Source organism: Clarias gariepinus, chromosome 22 (genome assembly GCF_024256425.1).
Source record: "Clarias gariepinus isolate MV-2021 ecotype Netherlands chromosome 22, CGAR_prim_01v2, whole genome shotgun sequence".
Classification (NCBI taxonomy): Eukaryota; Metazoa; Chordata; class Actinopteri; order Siluriformes; family Clariidae; genus Clarias; species Clarias gariepinus.
This window is the reverse complement of record NC_071121.1, coordinates 4899268-4920056: the sequence shown is the minus strand read 5'-3', so window position 1 is coordinate 4920056 and position 20789 is coordinate 4899268. Positions and strand designations below refer to the sequence as shown.

The 20789-nt window shown below is 37.2% G+C and overlaps 1 protein-coding gene across 1 annotated transcript; it reads left to right on the top strand.

Annotated features, from left to right (window-relative positions):
• The first annotated feature begins 1851 nt into the window (after positions 1–1851).
• Positions 1852–7646, top strand: zgc:56699 (uncharacterized protein LOC405758 homolog). Its single transcript, XM_053483148.1, has 7 exons — positions 1852–1969; positions 2049–2149; positions 5122–5231; positions 5360–5486; positions 5609–5689; positions 6969–7035; positions 7138–7646. Exons 1-7 carry the CDS (start codon positions 1866–1868, stop codon positions 7217–7219), a joined length of 672 nt encoding a protein of 223 aa, XP_053339123.1. The 5' UTR covers positions 1852–1865; the 3' UTR covers positions 7220–7646.
• Positions 7647–20789: the final 13143 nt, after the last annotated feature.

Here is a 20789-nt window from a genome sequence, read left to right as displayed (position 1 = left end):
CCAGGTTGGTACAGCCTAATTTACAAAGGTCAATTGTCAGCTCTATCATCAGAACTCTTTGCCAAGAAAACCGGTAAGTCTGCTATAGCAACTTCACTTCTAAAATATAGTACTTTATTGTATAGATGAACAACATGTAATTGTCAGTTTACAGTAATGTAATTTGTAATACTACAATATTGACAGTATATTGTTGTCCACAGAATTAATAGGAGACAACCTGGTGGTGGTCGCCCACGTGTTTTGACTGACCAGCAGGAGTTGGCTGTGGTGGAAATGGTCAGGGCAAGAATTGACATACAGTATGGCTGTCTGAAATCAAACAGGCTATTGAGAACAGCAATGACACCTTTATCAATGTGCCATCAATTAGCCTTCCAACGATTGCCCGGCTTTTGAAGAAACACCAGGTTTCCAAGAAACAAATTTACTTGGTTCCTTTTGAGAGAAACAATGTCCGGGTGAAACAACTGCGTTCAGAATATATTCTGGTACAATACTAAACTGGCATGCAATTACTGTAACAGTACTGACAACTATTAGTTGTAAAAAAAAAAACTAACCAAATTATCATTTTAGAGGGACGCTGCTGTAAATCATCACAAGTATATTTTTGTTGATGAGGCCGGTTTCAATCTGGCAAAAACTAGAAGCAGAGGACGTAACCTTATTGGCCAAAGGGCAACCATCCAAGTCCCTGGACAACGTGGGGGAAACATCTCAATGTGTGCAGATATATTTGAAGATGGTGTGGTAGGCTGTAGACCAGTTCTAGCGTCATACAACACTGAACACCTGATAGGTTTTTTAAATAAGCTTGAGCAGGTCTGTCAGGGAGAAGACATCATCTATGTTGTTGTGTGGGACAATGTCAGCTTCCACCATGCACAGCTGGTTCAGGAATGGTTTCTAACACATCCTTGCATCATGACCCTCCAACATATTCCCCTTTCCTTAACCCAATTGAGAAATTCTGCTCTACAAGGAGGTGGAAGGTGTATGATCGCCATCCCCATGAGCATGTCTCCCTTCTTCAAGCCATGGGTGGAGCTTGTGGTGATATAACTGCTGAGCAATGTCAAGCCTGGATTCCTGGATTCGTCATGCCAGTAGATTTTTCCCCACGGTGCCTGAACAACGAAGACATCCACTGTGATGTTGATGAAAATGTATGGCCCAATTTTAATGACCGGCTTAATTAATTGTGTGAAAGTGATTTTCATAAAAATATATTATGCTTATGTAAATGACGTGTTTTTTTAAAAATCTTTTTTCGTGTGTATATATATATATATATATATATATATATATATATATATATATATATATACAAATTTTTCTCTGAACATAAGTGTAATATTTGCTGTGTAGATTTTTACAGTTTAGTTACACTCATTTAGCACCAAGGACAATTTGAAACGCTTACCTTGTATTATTTGCTCCTGAATAAAATGATTGGTAAAAGTACTAAGTTGAAAAAAGATCTTACTGTTTTGTTTGGGTGATTAAACTGAATAATAAGAGATGCAAATCAAAAATGGAATAGTGATAACATTATGAAGTTACTGTGAACAAAACATTATTTAGATGAAACACTTATTTTGTGTAGTGAAAAGGATATTTTGTGATTATGTGTATTGTACTAACACAATTGAAAATATGCTGAAATGTGCACTTTTGATGATCTGTTGTAATATAAGTACTAAGAGTTTTGAAAATGTACCAACTGCTTGTGAAAACTGCGCCAAACCCCAAAAAACCCTGCAGTTTGTTTGCACTTCACGGCCACCGTAGGCCCACCATGACCAGGGCTGTGAGGCTGTGCACGAGATGGATTGGAGTGGGCGGGGTTTAAACGACTTCCCATGTGCTCACGTGACTTGGGGGCTGTATTTAGGGCCACATTGAGCTCACGGGGTGAAATTGTGTTTCGGTTTTTAATTATTTATTGGGTTGAGGAGGGATACAGGTGAGTGTATGATGTGATCGTTGTACTTGTACTTTCTCCGTTAAAAAAAAAGCTAATTAACATGTGAACGTTTTCTAAGGCGGGAGCTCCAGGTGAAAAACATGTCCACCATCAGGTTTGGAAGCAGTCTTGGTGCCTCCAGGACCACCGGAAGTGCTATTGTTGCTAATGGAGACGAAGGTAAGAACTACACAAGGCCTCGGGTTTTTTTATTTTTAGTTTTAACGCTATTTTTTTCCATAACGTGTATAATGATTTTCTTTCTTTTTTTATTTTTATTATTTTTTTTATTAAACTTTAAACTAGAACGTTATGTACAACTAATTGGGATGTATACAAAAAGTTTTGCAACAGGTACAGCCCTGAATATGAGCAAATAAAAACAAACAAATAAATAAATGGGCACTACAAAATAAAATTTCTATGCATAAATGAGTGAACAAACTAAAGCGCAGGAGGTTTCACCAACAAGGTTAATTTTATAATGCTGCAATTAACGAGCTCGTTGCACTGACATCTAGTGGACAAGTTTTATACAGCAAATGGATCAAGCAGTACAATTAATGTTAAGTTCAGCCTTTTGTTTATCACATGTACACTACTGCACAGTGAAATCCTTTTTTTTTCGCATATCCCAGCTTCTTGTTAGTACAGTAGGTTTTGGTCAGGGCGCAGGGTCAGCCTTTATACTGCACCTCTGGACCAGACTGGGTTAAGGGACTTGCTCAAGGGCCCAACAGTGGCAAACTGCAAAACCAGAACTAGGGCTTGAACCTCTGACCTCCTGAGAAATTACATTTTGATTTGAATTCTCTAAATATTTTATAAATTGAGAGAAGCAAAGGGGTGGGGGAAAACCTGAAGGCAACATCATTATTTTGGTTTTATTGGATAGGATGAAGTCATTAATGTAAAGGTTTGTTGCCTCAATTTTTCCTCTTGATGCATATTAAAGATGAGAAGTGCATGTGAAAGTCTGGTTTTCCTGAATCTTGATTTTATTAGAAAAAAAGACATGGTGATTGAGTTTACAACATCCATGTGAACAAGCCTTTACTTAAGCCAGAATGAATCAGTCCTGTGATCCAAGCGAAATTGAGACCTCATTTATCATTGATATTGATATCCTGACACTTGGGAAAATTCGGAGGCTTTATTATAATCTGCCCCTTCTGCTCGACACAAGCAGAGCTTCAATACTCCACTTAGAACATAACCACTCAGACCAAACTGAGCTAAGTTAGTTAACGGACACCCCACGAAAATTCCGCAAGATCTTCCCACTCACCCAGTTTTACAGGATTTATATACTACTCCTTAAGTCAAATGGTTACTTAATATTCATTAGATGTAAGCTCATTTTGTTCAGGTCAGATTACTGTGGCACCTCCCAGTTACATAATTTTGTATGATGTATGTTTTATTTATTTATTTATTTTTTTAAAATGACTTTATCTGTTCCTAAAAGCGGAAGTCTGGCTCTTTGCACTCTACTGTATGTCCAAATCAAAGCAGAACCGAAAATTTATTTTTATTTATTGGCTCTCTGCATGCATTTTTCTGTATTTTTCCACTTTATTAAAGTTCCCTAATTTGTTGCACTCTGTGTGTATGGCTCGTTCTTAGGTCACACTTCACATACTTTTCTGCTTGATTATCATTAGTTATGAGTATACAGCTATAAAATAAAAGGGAATAAATATCATTAGTGTTTTTTTTTTTTCTAGTATTATTTTACTTATTGCTTTGTTTCCTGTCCCCTTCTGAATGTATACTTCTCACTTCCCCAATTTGTCGTGCCTTTTCTTTTATGGTAACAAGCAGATCAAGGCCTCTTGAACAGAAGCTGCCTGGGTATTTATTGGGAAACATTTTTTTATTTTTTTTTTTGGGGGGGGGGGGGGGGGGGAGTGCTGCCTTGTTGTTCCCCTAGATGGAAATGTAGAGCTATAAATGCAACTACAAGCAAATGTTCTTGTTTAATAAGAGAAGGATTCTGTAAAAGCACTTCAGTGATTTTGGACCTGCTCTTTCAACTGGTTTTGATTGTGCAGATACAGATTGTAGTTGTAGAATATTTTCAGTAAAATTTTCCCAATTCCCCTTTTTAGAAGGTGTGAATTTTTGTGATCCAAAAAAAAAATTGTAAAACCACTGTGGCACAGTGGTGTGGTGGTTGGCACTGTCGCTTTGCACATCAAGGGTCTGGGTTCGGTTCCCGGCCAGGCTCGATTCCCGTCTGCATGGAGTTCTTCCTGTGCTTGGTGGGTTAAAGTATAAAATAAAAAATATGCAGATTAGGCTAACTGGCGTTCCCAAATTGCCTGTAGTGTGTGAATGTGTGTGTGCTGTGCGATGGATTGGCACCCTGTCCATGGTGCACCTGGTGTAAATGTGGTATCACTTAATTTTTTATTGCAACATATGTAACATGTATAACTAAATCTACCAAACCAACTGTTTAAATGATTGTTTGACCATCCTTATTATTATTATTATTATTATGCTGGTATACATTGTGCACACCCACATCTACATTATATAAACTATGACACCAAAAATCGTTGATCATACAGTGGCCCAAATACAATACTTATTGTACATCTGTTGTGCATTTAGGGTGTACTTAAACTTTTATTTTATCGTTTTTAAAAAGCATAACCTGAAATTATATAAAGTTCAATTTGAAGTTTTTTTTTTTTTTTTCTGCTTTAGATCCCATCTGCAAAGTAACATTTCAAAGCATGTTCTTTATACATTACAATAGATTGATATAAGTTCCTTTATGTAGAGTGGCTTTATCAAATACTCTCTGCAGCCAGGGACGTATTTATCTGTAAAAGAACTCCTATATAAATAATCTAAACAACCAAGTGTGTAAAATAATTATCTGCTTTATGCTTTTGGAGTCAGAGCTTTCATTTCTGAACAAGGACTGTAAGAACCGGACAAGCCCTCTGTGACGTCACCCATAGATTTTCTGAACTGTTTGAAGCATAAATGTTGACGCTTTGGTCATCACTTTTTCAGGACAGGACAGCCATTAAACCGCTGTTAATCCATAAATACGGGGAAATGGGTGTAACAAGCGGAGCCCCTACTTACATTTTACCCATGCTGTGCTTTTTGTTAATGCGGTTTCACTTTTACAGACAAACCAGTTGATGATGCTGATCCAAACACAATAATTCAGTGCCCTTATGACAAAAACCATCAGATCCGGGCGTGTCGCTTCCCCTATCACATTCTCAAGTGTGCCAAGGTTAGTGCTAGTCCTTAGGCCTTTAGTGTGTTTTTTTTTTTTTTTTTTTTTTTTTTTTTTTTTTCTCGTTCTCAAGTTAGAGATCTGACCAAATTTGTGGTATTCCTGTGGTTTGTTCTTTCCCTCAGAATCACCCCAAACTGGCAAGTGAACTTAAGTCATGCCCCTACAATGCTAAGCACTTGGTTTCCAGGCATGAGCTGGCACATCATATTGAGCACTGTCGAGACAAACCGCTAACCACCATGGAGGACGGTAAGATTTTGGACGCTAATGTCTCTCTTTAAACAGTCCATGTATTGGTTAAAAGGTTTAATCATGGCCAATGAAAGCTTTTTCATTTTTTTTTATTATTAAAAAAAATTTTTTGCTTATAGATAGCATTGCTAAGCCGAACCCAAAATTTCACGTGCCTATCAAGTGGACAGCCCCTGCATGTGAGGAGGACTGGGAACAAGGTCAGTGCACTGTACAGGGTTAATGCAAAAATTTTGCTCTCCTTGGGTCGATTTAAATTTTGCCCAGTACTGCTGTAGGTGTCCAAAGCGAGGTAAGATTTCATCAACTTTATGAACATGTTCCTCAGGAGAACAAAACCGTCTGTGTCCCGTTTCATGGCGCACTTCAAAGGGTGCCCAATGATCCATGTGCAGGGAATGTCGCTGCTAACGGACTGTAAATACCTCAAGTACCTGTTGCTGCTACTGTGGAAATCTGATACTACTGAAATTAAATACTGAATATTTAGTAAAACAAAATCTTATAAAACTTGTAACTTATTTGTACATTTAATGTGCAGAGATTTACTGTGTAGTTTATGTACAGATTACTAACCTATGTCATTGCAAGCATTTTATTGATTTCAATTAGATTTTTAATTATTGCATATGTTCTCTATAATGACAATAATGGGCATATAAATCCATTGGCGTATAGGCCATTCCCTACCGTTTTATTTTTATAGCACTTTAAACAGTAGACCTTGTCCCAAAGCAGCTTCAGAGAAATTAAAATAGTTATCACTTTATCTTAATGAGCAAGCTTGAGGTGAAGGTGGCAGGGAATGCCCTGAAAGAGCATGTGAAAGAAACTGTGAGAGGAACCAGACTAAAAAAAAAGCATATCCTTGCTTTAGTAAAGCGCAATAGCGTGCATTATAAATATATCCCTTATATACTGGTATGATGATCAAATGTGTAACGTGTGTTTTAACAAAGTCTTACTTTGAAGTAGCCACATGTTCACTGATGGAGATTTGGACAAAACTGTTGCCCTAAAGCTTAAATTCCACAATTGACTGCAGTTATAAGTAGTGCTGCACAATTAACCCGATAAAAATCAAAATCACGATATGGACCTGTGTGGTTAAATAAATTGCAGCCATCTGCGATTAAATAAGGTAATATACAGTATACACACAAACATGGACGGGATTTTCGAAGGGTTTGACAGTTTAAGCATTTGTATCTTCTAAACAAGATCACTTGTACTGTTATTTAGTGTCAGTTTAGATCAATGTTTGGATGCATAACTGTACATTTTGCAGTTAATTTTTTATTTATTTTTTGGTGTAGCCCTGGTTATAAGCGATCACAGTGAAACAGTCATCTTCATGGTTTCTAAGTTGAACCATCCTCAGTACATGACATGTGCCAAAAACAAGGTTCTCATGCACTGACTCAAATGAGATGCAGGTTTGCTTTTGGGTTTTAATTTCGGTCTCTTGGTCGTTTGCAGAGGTTGATGACAATGCTGCTACTTTCATGTGGGGCGTGAGCAACAATTCACTCCCAGTTAATAACAAGTGAGTCAGCAACTCCAATATGACGTTTTCAGTATGTTTTGTGTTTGTTCCTGAAACAGTCAAATCAAACTTGCTATTTTATTATTCTTTGCCTTTTCTTAGGTTTGAGCCGCCAGCCACAAACGGCTGTAATGTTGGGGTCCGTGCACCTCGAACTCTTCCCTGGAAATCCTGTAAGTTCTGATATCAAATCTCAGTCCAGTGTCCAAAACCACTACAAAAACTGGTCGGGGCTGCTACAGCATTTTAATTGTGCAGTTTGTCCACGTGCCACTCGAGGTGGCTGCAGTACTGTTGACTTACTTGCTATGCACAACTTGTATTATGTAGTTTCCTGCCTATTTTACAGGCTAGCATTAATGTGACTTTATATTAGACAATGCCCTTGTTTAGTTTGTTGCACAGTCCTGTGACAATCTGCATTATCTGAGGGGTATTTTAGCTCGAGCATCAACACGCACACTTTAGGGGATCTCTGAGATCTCCCGTTAACCCTTTTTGCCTTGTGCTGTGTTAGTTTTGTTAGTGTTTTAAATGTTTCTTTGCATTCCGTTTTCCTTAACTGGTGTTCTTTAATGCATCAGTTATGATGAATGTGTGCTTTTTTTTTTTTTGTTTGTTTTTTTTAATGGAAAATCAATAGTACTTTAACTTTTAACTGCCAAGATTCATAACTCTGGTTAAAACAGTTTTTTTTTTTTTTTTTTTTGTTATTTCATATCTTAACTGTAGACTACACATGTCTGTTTTAATATTTACAAACATGCAGTATTTTAATGTTTGTTTTATTGGCTATTTGATTCATAACGCTGGATTGAAGTAATATTTTCAATTCATTTTGCTTTTAACTTTGAGACTGCAATAATAAACTTGTCATAACGATGTGAACTGTCTGAAGCAGAGTTTGTTACAACACATCACCCAGTCGTTCATTTTCTAAACAGTTAATGTTAGTCTTCCGGCAAGGGGTCGCCACAGCGGAATTAATAAACAATATAATTGCTTTAAAAAACAAAACTGTTTCTCCATCCTTTTCACAGAAGAAAACCCTTCCTTGTGTGTGTTTTGGTCTGCAGCCTGTTGCTACTGTTGCAGCTGAAGAATTTTTAATTGTTAAACTTTTCATTCAGGCTGCATGTTTTAATTTGCATGTCTTTAAACAAAAATATATAAATTTCCTACTTTTATATTATGCCTTTTTAAATTTGACACCTTGCCTGGATTTCAACCACGATTTCACTTTGGCTTCTGGTAAATTGTACAAGTTTTGCTTTGGTTCATTAAAGCTTGGGATGATTTAAAAAAATAAATAAATAAAAATGCACATTACCTGTTAAATACAGTAGAAGGGTGTCATGCCAAGTGAATTGCTTCTTTTATGTAGATGGGCAGTGGTGTAATGTCGTCACCTTCTGGCCTGGATTGTGTTTGCAGGAAAAACAAGATTATTGCTGTGTGTGAGACATGGCATTTAAGCAATCAGCAACATGCATTTCAAGGACGACATATTGGATAATTTCAGTAATGAATACTTCAGTCTGTTGCTCAGCACCACCAAGTTGCCACTGTTAAGCCCTTAATGATGCCTGCTGTAGGGGTGCTGTGTCTTGGCTGACCCTGCACTCTGACCCCAGCTTCCTAACTGGGATATGTGAGGAATTCTTTCAATGTGCTGTAAAGTAAATGTGACCAAATGATTACATCTTAAGCGCTATTGAATCAAATAGAAAATGTTCCACCCCTTTTTATTTATACGAAGGTGTATGTTACCACTGATGCCTTAATACTTAAAGACAAATGCACATATATTCTAAATCGTCACAGTAGCACTGACATGGTGGTGGACAGCGATATTGTTGAAATAATTTGCTTAGGAGTTGATGTGTCCAAAGGTTTGCCCTTTTTCTCCTCCGCTCCCCTGCTCCATTTAACCCTTACAGACAGCTGGACTCAGCAGATGGGCCCTTCTGGCTGTGCTGGCAAGAGTTTAGTGCAAGTGTATATAATCCTTCCATGAGCGTGAAGGCGCCACTGAGTAGTAATGGCATGTAAATGCTTTTGAAATCTTGATGAGCCTCTTTACAGGCGAGTTGCTAATTAGTACTGAAAAGTCATTTCTGAATTTTTGTGTTTTATTAATCTTTCAAAAGCAGTGCAGGAGAGAGAGATGAATCTTGGTTATGTTTTTCTTTGTTGCATGTAATCATTTAACACGCTTGACAGAAATTTCAGCAGTCGCATTAGGTGTATGGAATTTTGTTTTCCAACAGAAATCAATTTATTCATGGTTCAAATGTATTATAAGTTGAAGCTTCAGCTAAAACTTAAAAAAAAATGTATGCCTGTAGCTACATTGGGCACCCCTACTACTCCCATATAGTTAAATACATTTATTTTGTGATGTGAAATCCATTTTAGAATAATTAAATATGAATAAATTGAATAAATAAAACTGGGACTTTTGACTGTAGAGAATAAAATGGAGTTTTTACTCACAACTTTGTTTCTCTAAATAATCCCCTGCTACACTAATGCACTTATCCCAGTGTTTCACTAGTGCTTAGATATCGTCAATGTAGAAAGTTTTCTCCGTACAGAGCCATGATCCGACTGCCTGCTTCATGTCTGAAACACTGGCCTTCCAGGAACTCCTTTAATGGCCCAAACATGTAAAAAAAAATGGCTTGGTGCGAGATGTAGTACAATGGATTTGGCAGTAATTGCAAGCCGAGGGCTCGTAATGTGCAAACGGTGATTGCGTTGCGAATGTGTGTGTGTACAGTTCCCAGAGACCGATGCGTCTCTTCTGCAAGTTGAGGAAAGTTATACATAAATTTTCAAGGATCCTGACATTCAACTTGCTAAATGTTCACAGAAACGACTACAGTGGAGTCACTTGGATGGTATCATGATTTACCGATGTGTGCCTTTTTAAAAATTAAAGTCTTTTCACTATTCTATTTAACCACATCTGTTTTATACCGAGATCTATAAATTATAACAATCTCTGGTTTGACTCAAATGACCCTTTTCTTTAAAAATAATAATAAATGAAAAATGGAAGCATTTTCATTCATTTGCTTAGACCTTTTGGGCCCAACTGTATCTCATATTTCACGCTAGGAAGTAAACAATTGTAGTTTAGAAACTAAGGCTGCCGAGGGGCTGTTTGACAAACGAACACAATAGTGACTGATGGAAAATCACAAGGGGCCCATGAAATCACTTCTGCCATAAAACTGCAACTGGGTGAACTGATCCGAATCTTGCATAAATGCTTACAATTACAAGTGAATTTTTATATGCGTTATCTTCCCTCTATACATATTGTTTTATATTAAAGTGATCACGCATCAATGTAAAACTCTGAACAGTAAGTTGTGTGATCATATCTTCCAGTTTGGTTTTGCTGCGATAGGTCCTATCTAAATGAGTTGCTGTTGCCTAACTGATGCTCTGTCAGTGTTTTTTTTTTTTTTTTTTTTATAATTTTTTTTTACATATATGAGTCCCAGTGGGAGACTTTTGACACTTCCTGACACTGAGGAAAGCATCCCTGATGTTTTTCCCACAGCACATAAAGTGCTCAGTTATGCAGATAATTTATTCAGAGCCTCAGGGAAGAGGAGTGGGAGGTAAAATCTGTGACGGAGACTGCGCAAGGTTTTATGAATCTCCCCGGACATCAGGTTGACAGTTTCTTTGTTTTGTAACATGTGTCTAGCTGCTTTTCAAAATGCTGTCTTAAAACAAAAGATGGCTTAGTGGTTAGCACTGTTTCCTTACACCTCCAGGGTATGGGTTCGATTTCCGACTTGGGTCTGTGTGCATGGAGTTTACATGTTCTCCCCATGCTGGGTGGGTTTCCTCCATGTATTCCGGTTTCCTCCCTGTGACCTTTGGCTGCAAGCCAGCATTAATTCTTACACTTGCACAAACGCAGGGATTTTTTTTGTTTTAAGGATTGGATTCAAGTGTATGATAAACCAATAATACAGAGCAGGTGCTATTGATCATTAATTTCATATATAGGTTGACTTAGATTAGTCATTAACTTAAACAGAAACAGCAGTGATAGGAGGCTTAAAACTGGGTAAGGAACTTAGCTACTAAGGTAAGGTTGTGGAAGACTGTTTCATGTCACACGTCATACACACTACACCATGGCAGGACAGAGCACAGCAACGAGATATACTGCATCAGCAAGATCTCTCCCAGGCAATGATTTTAAAGCAGACTCGGGTTTCAGGATGCTGCTCAAGCTATCTGACTTTTCACTTACATTTCCTAGTTTACATTTACAGTGTTGGATACTTGAAATATGTTTAATTTTATATCTAACAAAAAACAAAACTGATACTGTTTAGCTGCATTAAAGGAGAAGAAGGAGTCTCCAGTGTCAGTAACAGACAGATACATAATGTTATTTATCCTAGTGAGAAATTCAAAGATTGTGGAGGCAATCCAAAATTTAGAGCATGCAAAAAGAGGGACAGTTATAAATAAAAAAAAATTAAAAAATCAAGAACACTTACTCCTGGTTTGACTTGAATGCACATTGTATGTTCAAGCTAAACAGGACTAAATGTTTAGCATTAGTGTAGCAGAAGATTATATAGAGAAATAAGGTAGTTTTTGCACTCTTAGCTCTTATGTGTTATTCTGCACACGCAAAAGTCTTCAAAGATAGTAAAAGTGGTGATTTTGTTTGCATATATGTTGTTCCATTGCATTAAGGAAATATCTTTCACAACTCAGAATTTTCCATGATAAGAACAACACCATGTCAGAATGGCCTAAAATATTCTGTCTGTTATCTCATAAACCAACACTGTCACTGTATTAAATTTTACGTGAGTGGAAAAAGGGAAAGTTTATTACTGTAATATTCAGCCAGTAGCTCAGCTAGTCGATTCCCATTACAGTCTTGTTATGCAATATTTTGTCTGTTGCACAAACACTAGGGATGTGCTATAGTGCACTGGTGCTTATGATGCCTTTCGCTGTCAGTCATCATTTAGAAACGCTGGGCTGAACAAAAAGGGACGGGATGGGGGTAAAAGCGGCTGTCACTTCCTTTTCTTCGCACACCACTGGATCAAGGGGACAGTCTGTCCTGCAAATGATGCAAAGGTGCTGCAGCTGTTACTCCCAACCACATGGGTCAGATCTGGCACTCTGGGGGATTGAAGGACATCGAGGGAATAGACATGCGCCTGCGCGCACACACACACATATATTTACATTTACATATACATACATGGAGACGGTTAATTTATAAACAACTAAATTAACAGTGTGAGTTAATTAGGGCAAGAAAAATTTAATGTCGAATGGATGAGCAAAGTGAGTTTTCTTTTCTTGGCTTAATCTCTGAGCGTCTCTAAACATCTGAAGGATAAAACATAAGCATGTCTAACCCTGTCAGCAAAGAACAGGAGGCTAAGGCCATATTGAGCAATCTGCTTAGCAAAAACTGGGCAGCTAAAGCATGACAAAAAAGACCAAATGATGTTTTTACGATCACTTCCTGTCTAGCTTTGCACAGTATTTCCACTGTGATTCTTCTTAGTTGATGACCTGAGTAAAGCTTGATGAGGTCTCCTTCTGTTGAAGCCCATCCATATCTGTTTAATGAACTGTGCATCCTGACATGCTGTTTTGTAGACCACGGTTGTAAAGCATGGCTGTTTAAGTTACCACATCCTCACTCTGAGAAAACTTTGAGTTTTTATTTTCTAGATGATGTCTAAGCATCACGGCTGCATTCCCTATTATAAGATCACAGCAACCCAAATATAAGATTGTTCCCCCCCTGCACTTCCAGCTTTACAGTTTAATCAATCCAATTTAATCATTTTGTGTCTAAACAAATGCTTAAATTACTAGAATTATTTTGTCAAAAGAATAAAAGTATTTCGGGTTAGAATTTAATCTTCTTAGAAATGGGTTTAATAAATTTTATGTCTAGGGCCTCCGAGTGACGCAATGGTAAACTTGCTCGCGCTATTATTACGGCTCTACAGCCAATCAGGGGCGTATGTAAGCTCACGCGAGCGGAAGGAGCAGATAGCGCTGAGTGTGTTACTCCGCCCCCAACGGTGCGTGAGTCAGCAGTTCGAAAAGATGTAGTCGGCTGGGATTCGGAGGAAACACATGATCTTCTTTGGCCCTCTCGAATGAGTGGTAGTAGTAACCTTAATGTGGGAGCGCCCCCTAGTGACGGGGAGGAACTGGACACGACTAAATTAGGGAGAAAATCGCGGGAAAAAAGTAATAATCTTAAATAATCTTATATCTGATTTCATCTAACATTATGACGGTGTTCAAGTCAAATTAGGACTTTGTGCGGAATAACAGACCAGAGTTATGAGAGCAACCCCGCCCCAAACTTTTATAATTTTTATATAATCCCCTGCTACACTAATGCACTTATCCAAGTGCATTAGTGCTTATTTACTAATGTAGGATATTTTCTCAGTTTGCCAGAACAATGATCAGATTTCTGTGCCTTTCTTGTCTAAATGTTACTTTAACTGACTAAATATGCATGCATGAATATGCATGTTAATGATATGAATATGATTTTTGTGCTGGCAGTCCGGCGTTCCACTTACTGAATTTTTTCAAGAACGTTAATAAGTTTTACCACTTGATTCTTTTTTTTTTTTAATGAGATGACAATTCCCGAATTGACCTGAACGCACCTCATGTAATAAGAAATTGTCTTCATTAAAAATTTTTTGCATTTGTTATGGATTTTTTTTTGTTGTAATAAAGTTTCTAAAATCCTCAAACCTCTACCAGTTAAGCACCGAAACTATGCCACAGTCAGCATGATGGAGAGAACATCTGTCTTATTTATTTTGTTTTGATGGGAATATTTCAAATTCACATACATATAGAGTAACCTTACATAGTATAATATGCGGTGAAATACTTACAAGTGTTCATCACCTAAATGGAAAGATTTTACTACAATAATTTAAAACAATGCACTAAAGAATACAATTAAACTAATAATAGAATTTTCAATTTTAAAAAAAGTTGGAATATACAAATTTACAAAACTTACAAAATAAAACAACTAAATCATGACAAGATTTACAGAATGTGTAAAATGTAATTAGGTATGAAAAAATATATATTTGTTTTTGTTAAGTGCTTTTATTATATTCATTATGGTTGAAAAAAACATGAAGTATGAAAATTAAAATGTGTGTGTCAACAGCATTGTTGTTCAAGTGCAAGTTAGTCCTTATTTTTTAAGTGTAAATGAGCTTGATCTGTAGCTGCATGTTTGTATGCATGGTGCTGTGATGAATATAATACATCTTACTATATAAAAATCTCAAAACATAGTCAAAAAGTTATTTTACATTTGTATAGATAGATATTGTGTGTAGTATAGTCTGTATATTGTATTGTGGTTGTTTTCTTTTTACAGATTTTATTAAGATTTTATTTAGATTTATTCTATTTTATTTACTTTTATTTAATATTGTTTTTGTGTCTCTGTGTCTTTGTGTGTTATGGCAGTCATCACATGAGCAATTTCCTGCGGGATCAATAAAGTTTTCTGATTCTACTGATTCTATATTGTACCTTTTAATATTTATGCTGACAGTTTTTTTTTTGGATGATGTATCAGCTTCACAATGTCATTTCATCTAGTGTGTGTGCGTGTGCATGTGCACGCACGTTACTGTATGACGTGTCTCAAAGATGGATGTAACCGCATTTCCTCTGCTGTGTTGGACCTGCAGGCTTGCAATGCTTAGTCTGCAGGGTCATGATGTAATAGCGCTTCTGAGAACAGACTGATGTTAAAGGCTGATTTTTTTTTTCAGCTGATGGTAGGAAAAAAAAGTGCTGAGTACTGTCACACATCATTATAGTTTACGCAAAAAAAATTCCAGATGAACTCCCTGCTTTGTTAAAAAGAAGTAAATACATCCTGTTGAAAAAAAATATTACACTGTAGGCTTGGTGTTTTTAATGTGTGTTTATCATATCTGTAGTGTGTGACTCTTGTGTTACTTCGAGGTATTTTGTTACTCATGCTTGGGAAAAAAAAATGAATGGTTAACACTAAATGTGTAAAATATCTCAAATGTTTTACACAATTGTGCTGCATCTCAATACTAGTCTTACTTGATCTTAGTGCTGCATTCGACACCATAGATCATAATATTCTCATAGATCGCCTACAAAATCATATAGGTATTCAGGGGCAGGCATTAAAATGGTTTAGATCATACCTGTCTGATCGATACCATTTTGTAGATCTAAATGGAGTACCGTCTGATGTAATGCTAGTGAAATATGGGGTCCCACAAGGGTCAGTTTTAGGACCTCTGCTGTTCTCAATATACATGCTTCCCTTGGAAAAACATCATTAGAAGGCATGGGATTAGTTTCCATTGTTATGCTGATGATACCCAATTATACATCTCAACAAAACCAGATGAAATACCCAAGTTGTCTAGATTAACCGAGTGTGTCCAGGACATAAAAGATTGGATGACCAATAACTTTCTTTTACTAAATTCAGATAAGACAGAGATATTACTCATCGGCCCAAAAACCAGTACACAACAGCTTTCACAATTCAGCCTGCGTCTAGAACAGTAAAGGACCTGGGCGTAATATTAGACAGTAACTTGTCTTTTGAAAATCATATATGTCAATATCACAAAAACAGCCTTTTTCCATCTTAGAAATATTGCCAAACTTAGGAGTATCCTATCCGTATCTGATGCAAAAAAGCTAGTTCATGCATTCATGACCTCCAGACTGGACTATTGTAATGCATTACTAGGTGGTTGTCCTGCATCCTCAATAAACAAGCTACAGTTAGTCCAAAATGCAGCCGCCAGGGTTCTCACTAGATCCAGAAAATATGATCATATAACACCTATATTATCATCCCTGCACTGGCTACCTGTTTAATTTAGAATTAATTACAAAAGTAAGTAAAAGTACTACTTACATACAAGGCTTTAAATGGTTTAGCTCCCACATACCTAACCAGTCTTCTGATACGCTATAATCCACCACGTTCCTTAAGATCACAAAACTCCGGACTTCTGATAATTCCCAGAATTTTAAAATCTACAAAAGGGGGCAGGGCATTTTCATATTTGGCTCCAAAACTTTGGAATAGCCTTCCAGACAGTGTTCGGGGAGCAGACACGGTTTCCCAATTTAAAAGTAGACTCAAGACGCATCTCTCATACTCCAGTACACCTATCCTAAATGGCAACTACGCTAATTCTCTCCATCTTTTCTGTATTTTTCTACCCATCCTGAGGCATCTGGAGATTGTGCCAGCTTTAGTACACAAAGGCCAACCCTGCGAGGTTTCTAAGGCATCCAGAGAAGGACCAGCTCCAGCTGGATTCTGTTTTATGATGGCTGGAGCTACACATCCTGCTCCTGTGCTCCCAGTGATCCAGACTCCATCTGCCCTCTGCACCTACTGACTCCCTGTGCTGAACTGGACTTCATGTTAATCTACACAACTTCTGTTATATTGAACTTTCACCTCCACAACACACATGGTGTTATTTCTATCTGTTATCACCCAGATGAGGATGGGTTCCCTGTTAAGTCTGGTTCCTCTCAAGGTTTCTTCCTATTGCCATCTCAGGGAGTTTTTCCTTGCCACCGTCGCCGTCACCCTTGGCTTGCTCATCAGAGACATTTCATTCATCATTCATTCATCTAATTATTATCTAGACACATTTTTCTCACACATACACACTTCCAAATATTTTATTTTATTTTATTTTCTAAAAAAAAAAAAAATTCTTTAATTTTTTGTGAAGCTGCTTTGAGACAATGACCATTTTTAAAAGCGCTATATAAATAAAATTGAATTGAATTGAATAAAACTAATACTGGACTAATTTTCTTCTTTCATTTCAATATTTATTACAAATAATAGTAACTTCCCTTCCCCACCTTTGATAGATCTGTTTTTGGTCTAAAAGTGTCTCTTATAAATATACAAGGCAAATCTATACTTATATTTATTCATATCCATTTATCAGATCTTTTAAAAACATGCTATTCGTAAAAGCCAACATTGTTACATTGACTTTGCATTAAATGAACAGTTTTGGTTTTGGTTACTACTGAAAGTAAATTTCAGGTGTCACTATTCATAATTGTTAATTAGCTTTAGATTAGGAAATGTGCAACATGGTATATGTAACAGGTTATCGTGACTAGAATAATGTACATAATATAATCTAAATTATAAAAAAAAATACCCCTTACTAAGAAAACCAGCCATGTAATCACTATCACTTCAAATATAAGATTGGTGTAAGGATAAATATTTTAATAGGCTATAGAGGTGATGTTTGCCCATAAAACAGTCGCTCTGTACATCATCATTCAATACTTGAAGCCTTAGTGCATCAAATATCAAATTGCTTTAGTGATGAACAGCAACTTCCTGAAAATGTGTTTGTTAGAGTTATAAATAAACAAAACACTAAACAATAGGAAAACGATGCAGTAGGAAGCACAGAAAGCAGCATGAATTGAAGGATTGATGGAAAGACAGATGTAAGCACACAAGGAAGGAAGGAAGGAATGAAAGGAAGTATGGAAGGCAGGAAGGAAGAACAGAAAAAAGCATGCATGGAAGAAAGGAAGAAAGGAAGGAAGCACAAAACAATCGAAGGAAGGAAGGAAGGAAAGAAACAGAATAAGTAAACTATACAATAAACAGATTGATTGATTTATTCGTTCTTATAGAAATATTCCAACATAGGTTTCCATACATAGGAAAAATGTATATGTTTTATAAAAAAACAAGTTATTTATATAATATGCTCACATGGTTATTGTTGTTCATTCCATGTTTTCTGTTATATTTCCTGACGCGGCCATCAGTCAGTTGTTCTTTCGTCAAGTGTATCTTTTAAGGGTATGTGAAACATAACAAAATGGTTAAAAATATATTTTTTTAAACATGTGAAGAGCTTTGCGACATGCTGATTGGTTAAATCAGGTGTGCTGTAAACACTGAAAGGCAGGGAAGGGGGTTTCTCCAGGACTAGCCTTGGGAACCACGGCTGTAGATCACATATGCACACACACACATCCCTGTGTTTTCCTGATAACACTTTGGGAGTCACAGACTTTAAAGTGTTGAAGGGTTAAAGGCTGTCATATATTATTGTAATGCAGCTGATTTATAATCTGTAAACATCATAAGTTGGAAAGTGTGAACATTTTATCTGTTTATTGCACGACTTCTGTTTGGACAGGGACGTCAAGCAGAGTTTTCTTTTCTTCTCCTAAATCTTCACTGTCATGCTAGCATTTGTGCGTGCCTGTGTTTGTTTTTGCACTCTCGGGCCTGACATTTCTTCTGTTCCAGTGCCTTTCAGCGACTCTGTCAGCTCCTAATACCACATCACTCCTCAGCACCGTGTCGCTGCCTGACAGCCCCTTCCACCAGGAGTGACCTTTTCCTCCAACCTCTCCTATTCTCGCTCCCTCTTTCTCCAGACGTAAAGTTGCTCCAGTGGTTCGGAGCTGCTCAGTGGGGAGGAAGTGCTCTCCCAGAAGCACTGCTTCCTTTTCTCTCTTTCATCTTGATTATGTTGCTATTCTCAGTTAAACCTTTTCCTCCACAAAACATGTTTCTTCTATGCAATGTGGCCTTTTATGTCACCGGTGACATTTATAGAACTGATTTGCAGAGATATGGGTGCCAGACATCACAGCTGAGCCATTTAAATTGCAGCTTTGCTGTGATCACAGACAGGGGATCTTGCTGTAAGACAGAAGGAGCCTAGATGCAGACTTTACAAGTTATAAAAGAACCAGGAAACTATCAGTTCTGTGTAATTATGATTCTCATAATATCATATTATCATGTGCTGCATAAGTCTAATCAGGCATTAACCAATTGCATAAGATTATGCGTTCAGAAATCCCGATTAGAGAATGAGGTCTGGCGAACATAACCAGTTGTACCGAACACAAAAGCTCCCCATAACAAAACACTCGTATCTCATGTCTCTTGTAGAGAAGCTGATGAAGCACCTCCTAAATGTTGTACCGTAATATCTCTACTTAAGTTTCTTTCAAAAATGTGGATCACGCTGAAATGCAGCAAAACCAGTGCTAATGGTTTTGGACACCCTTGTATTGCTACGGACAATAATTGTCCAAAATAAGTGAAGGTCCAAAAATTATATTTGTCATTTTGCTGTCAAACTGTTGATACTGTTTGAACTGTTACATATGTTAAGTGTATGTTTGTACCTTGTACCCGTGAGTGGTTATACAGTATCTTGTCTGGCCTCAGGATTAGGGTCATTCATGTAGCATGTAACTCTGAACTCTAATTTGGATTACTTTCACTTCCAATACATATAAGACCAACACCATCTGTTTTACTCCCTGATTAAGGGTGAATCACGTTTTTCATGCCACATGACCAACAGTGGCTTAGCATACTATGTCTGTTGCTCAAATCCGATGTGCAGATTCTCCACCTTCTATAATAATACCTGGTTTTTTTTCCCCTCTCTTTGATCTTTAGTGATTTTTATAATAAAACATAAACATGTCAAATAAACAGTACTGCACGGGTGATCCTCTGTTTCCCCAAAGTATCGTCAAAAGTATCAGTTCACGTTGTTGTACTGTCATTCTGTCTTTAGGCATTAGACATATGGTTGGCATTTGCAACTACACTGCCTGGCAAAAAAAAACACACACACTATAAGATTTCAATGATTCCTCATGCTCCCAGAAACACAATTTTTTACAATTTGAGTCCTGGAATATGGCCGTGCTATCAGTAAACAAAAAAATCCATGGATGTGATAACCTGATCATTCAGTACATTCTAGAGTCTAGACCTGAGCAACTGAAGCAACCCCAGATCATAACACTGCTTTCAGAGGCTTGTACAGTGTGCATAATGCAGGATGGGTGCATCGCTTTATGCTCTTCCCTTTTTACCCCAATGGACTCATTGCATAGGGTCATCAGATTTCTTCCACAAAGTTGACGGTTCAGCACTATCCGTCCAGGTTTTGATAATGTGTTAAAGAGTTCTTAACCCAGTTCCAGTAATTCCAGAATCAGAATCCAGAATGTACCAGATGTCATTGCTGTTGGGCAACGTTTGGATGAGAGAACCCCAAATTCTGGCAACCTACAGGGGAAATTTGGAAATGCCAGTCTGCTTACAATGCATGACTATGAAAATAAGCAGAATATCCAGAGAAAACCATGAAGCACATGGAGAACATGTAAACCCTGGAGAACCCCAACCCTGGAGATGCAGGGCAACAGTGCTAACCACTAAGTCACCATGCCAATCAAACTAAATTTTTTAGTACACTTGAGGGAGCGCTTGCCTAGACAAATAATCAGTGACAGGGTTTTGTGATCTGGCCCAATGCAAAGTACTGTAGATTTACAAATAGTGGATTTACCATAATGAAATTATGATAGCTGTGGTTTATATTACTTGTATCAAAATTATTTGCTAACAATTACATTTAGGTATTAATTAAATAATTAAATATCAATTTCATTAATAGTTAGATTAATCTTTATGGAATGGTCACAAAACATGTTAGTTCCTATTATCATTTACATTATAGCAGCAATAAACAGTTCCTCCACCTCTTTCTGCCTTGAAAAGGACAGAAAATTGCATCTTGTCACATACCTGTCTAACCTCAAAGGCAAAGCCATCTATCCTGAACACT

Excerpts from the sequence above, each read along its gene's own strand:
- zgc:56699 (XM_053483148.1), top strand. The coding sequence starts at position 1,866 with ATGTGCTCACGTGACTTGGGGGCTGTATTTAGGGCCACATTGAGCTCA. Across the intron at positions 5,232-5,359 it reads ACATTCTCAAGTGTGCCAAG|AATCACCCCAAACTGGCAAG; the intron begins GTTAGTGCTAGT and ends TCTTTCCCTCAG. Across the intron at positions 5,690-6,968 it reads TGAGGAGGACTGGGAACAAG|AGGTTGATGACAATGCTGCT; the intron begins GTCAGTGCACTG and ends GGTCGTTTGCAG.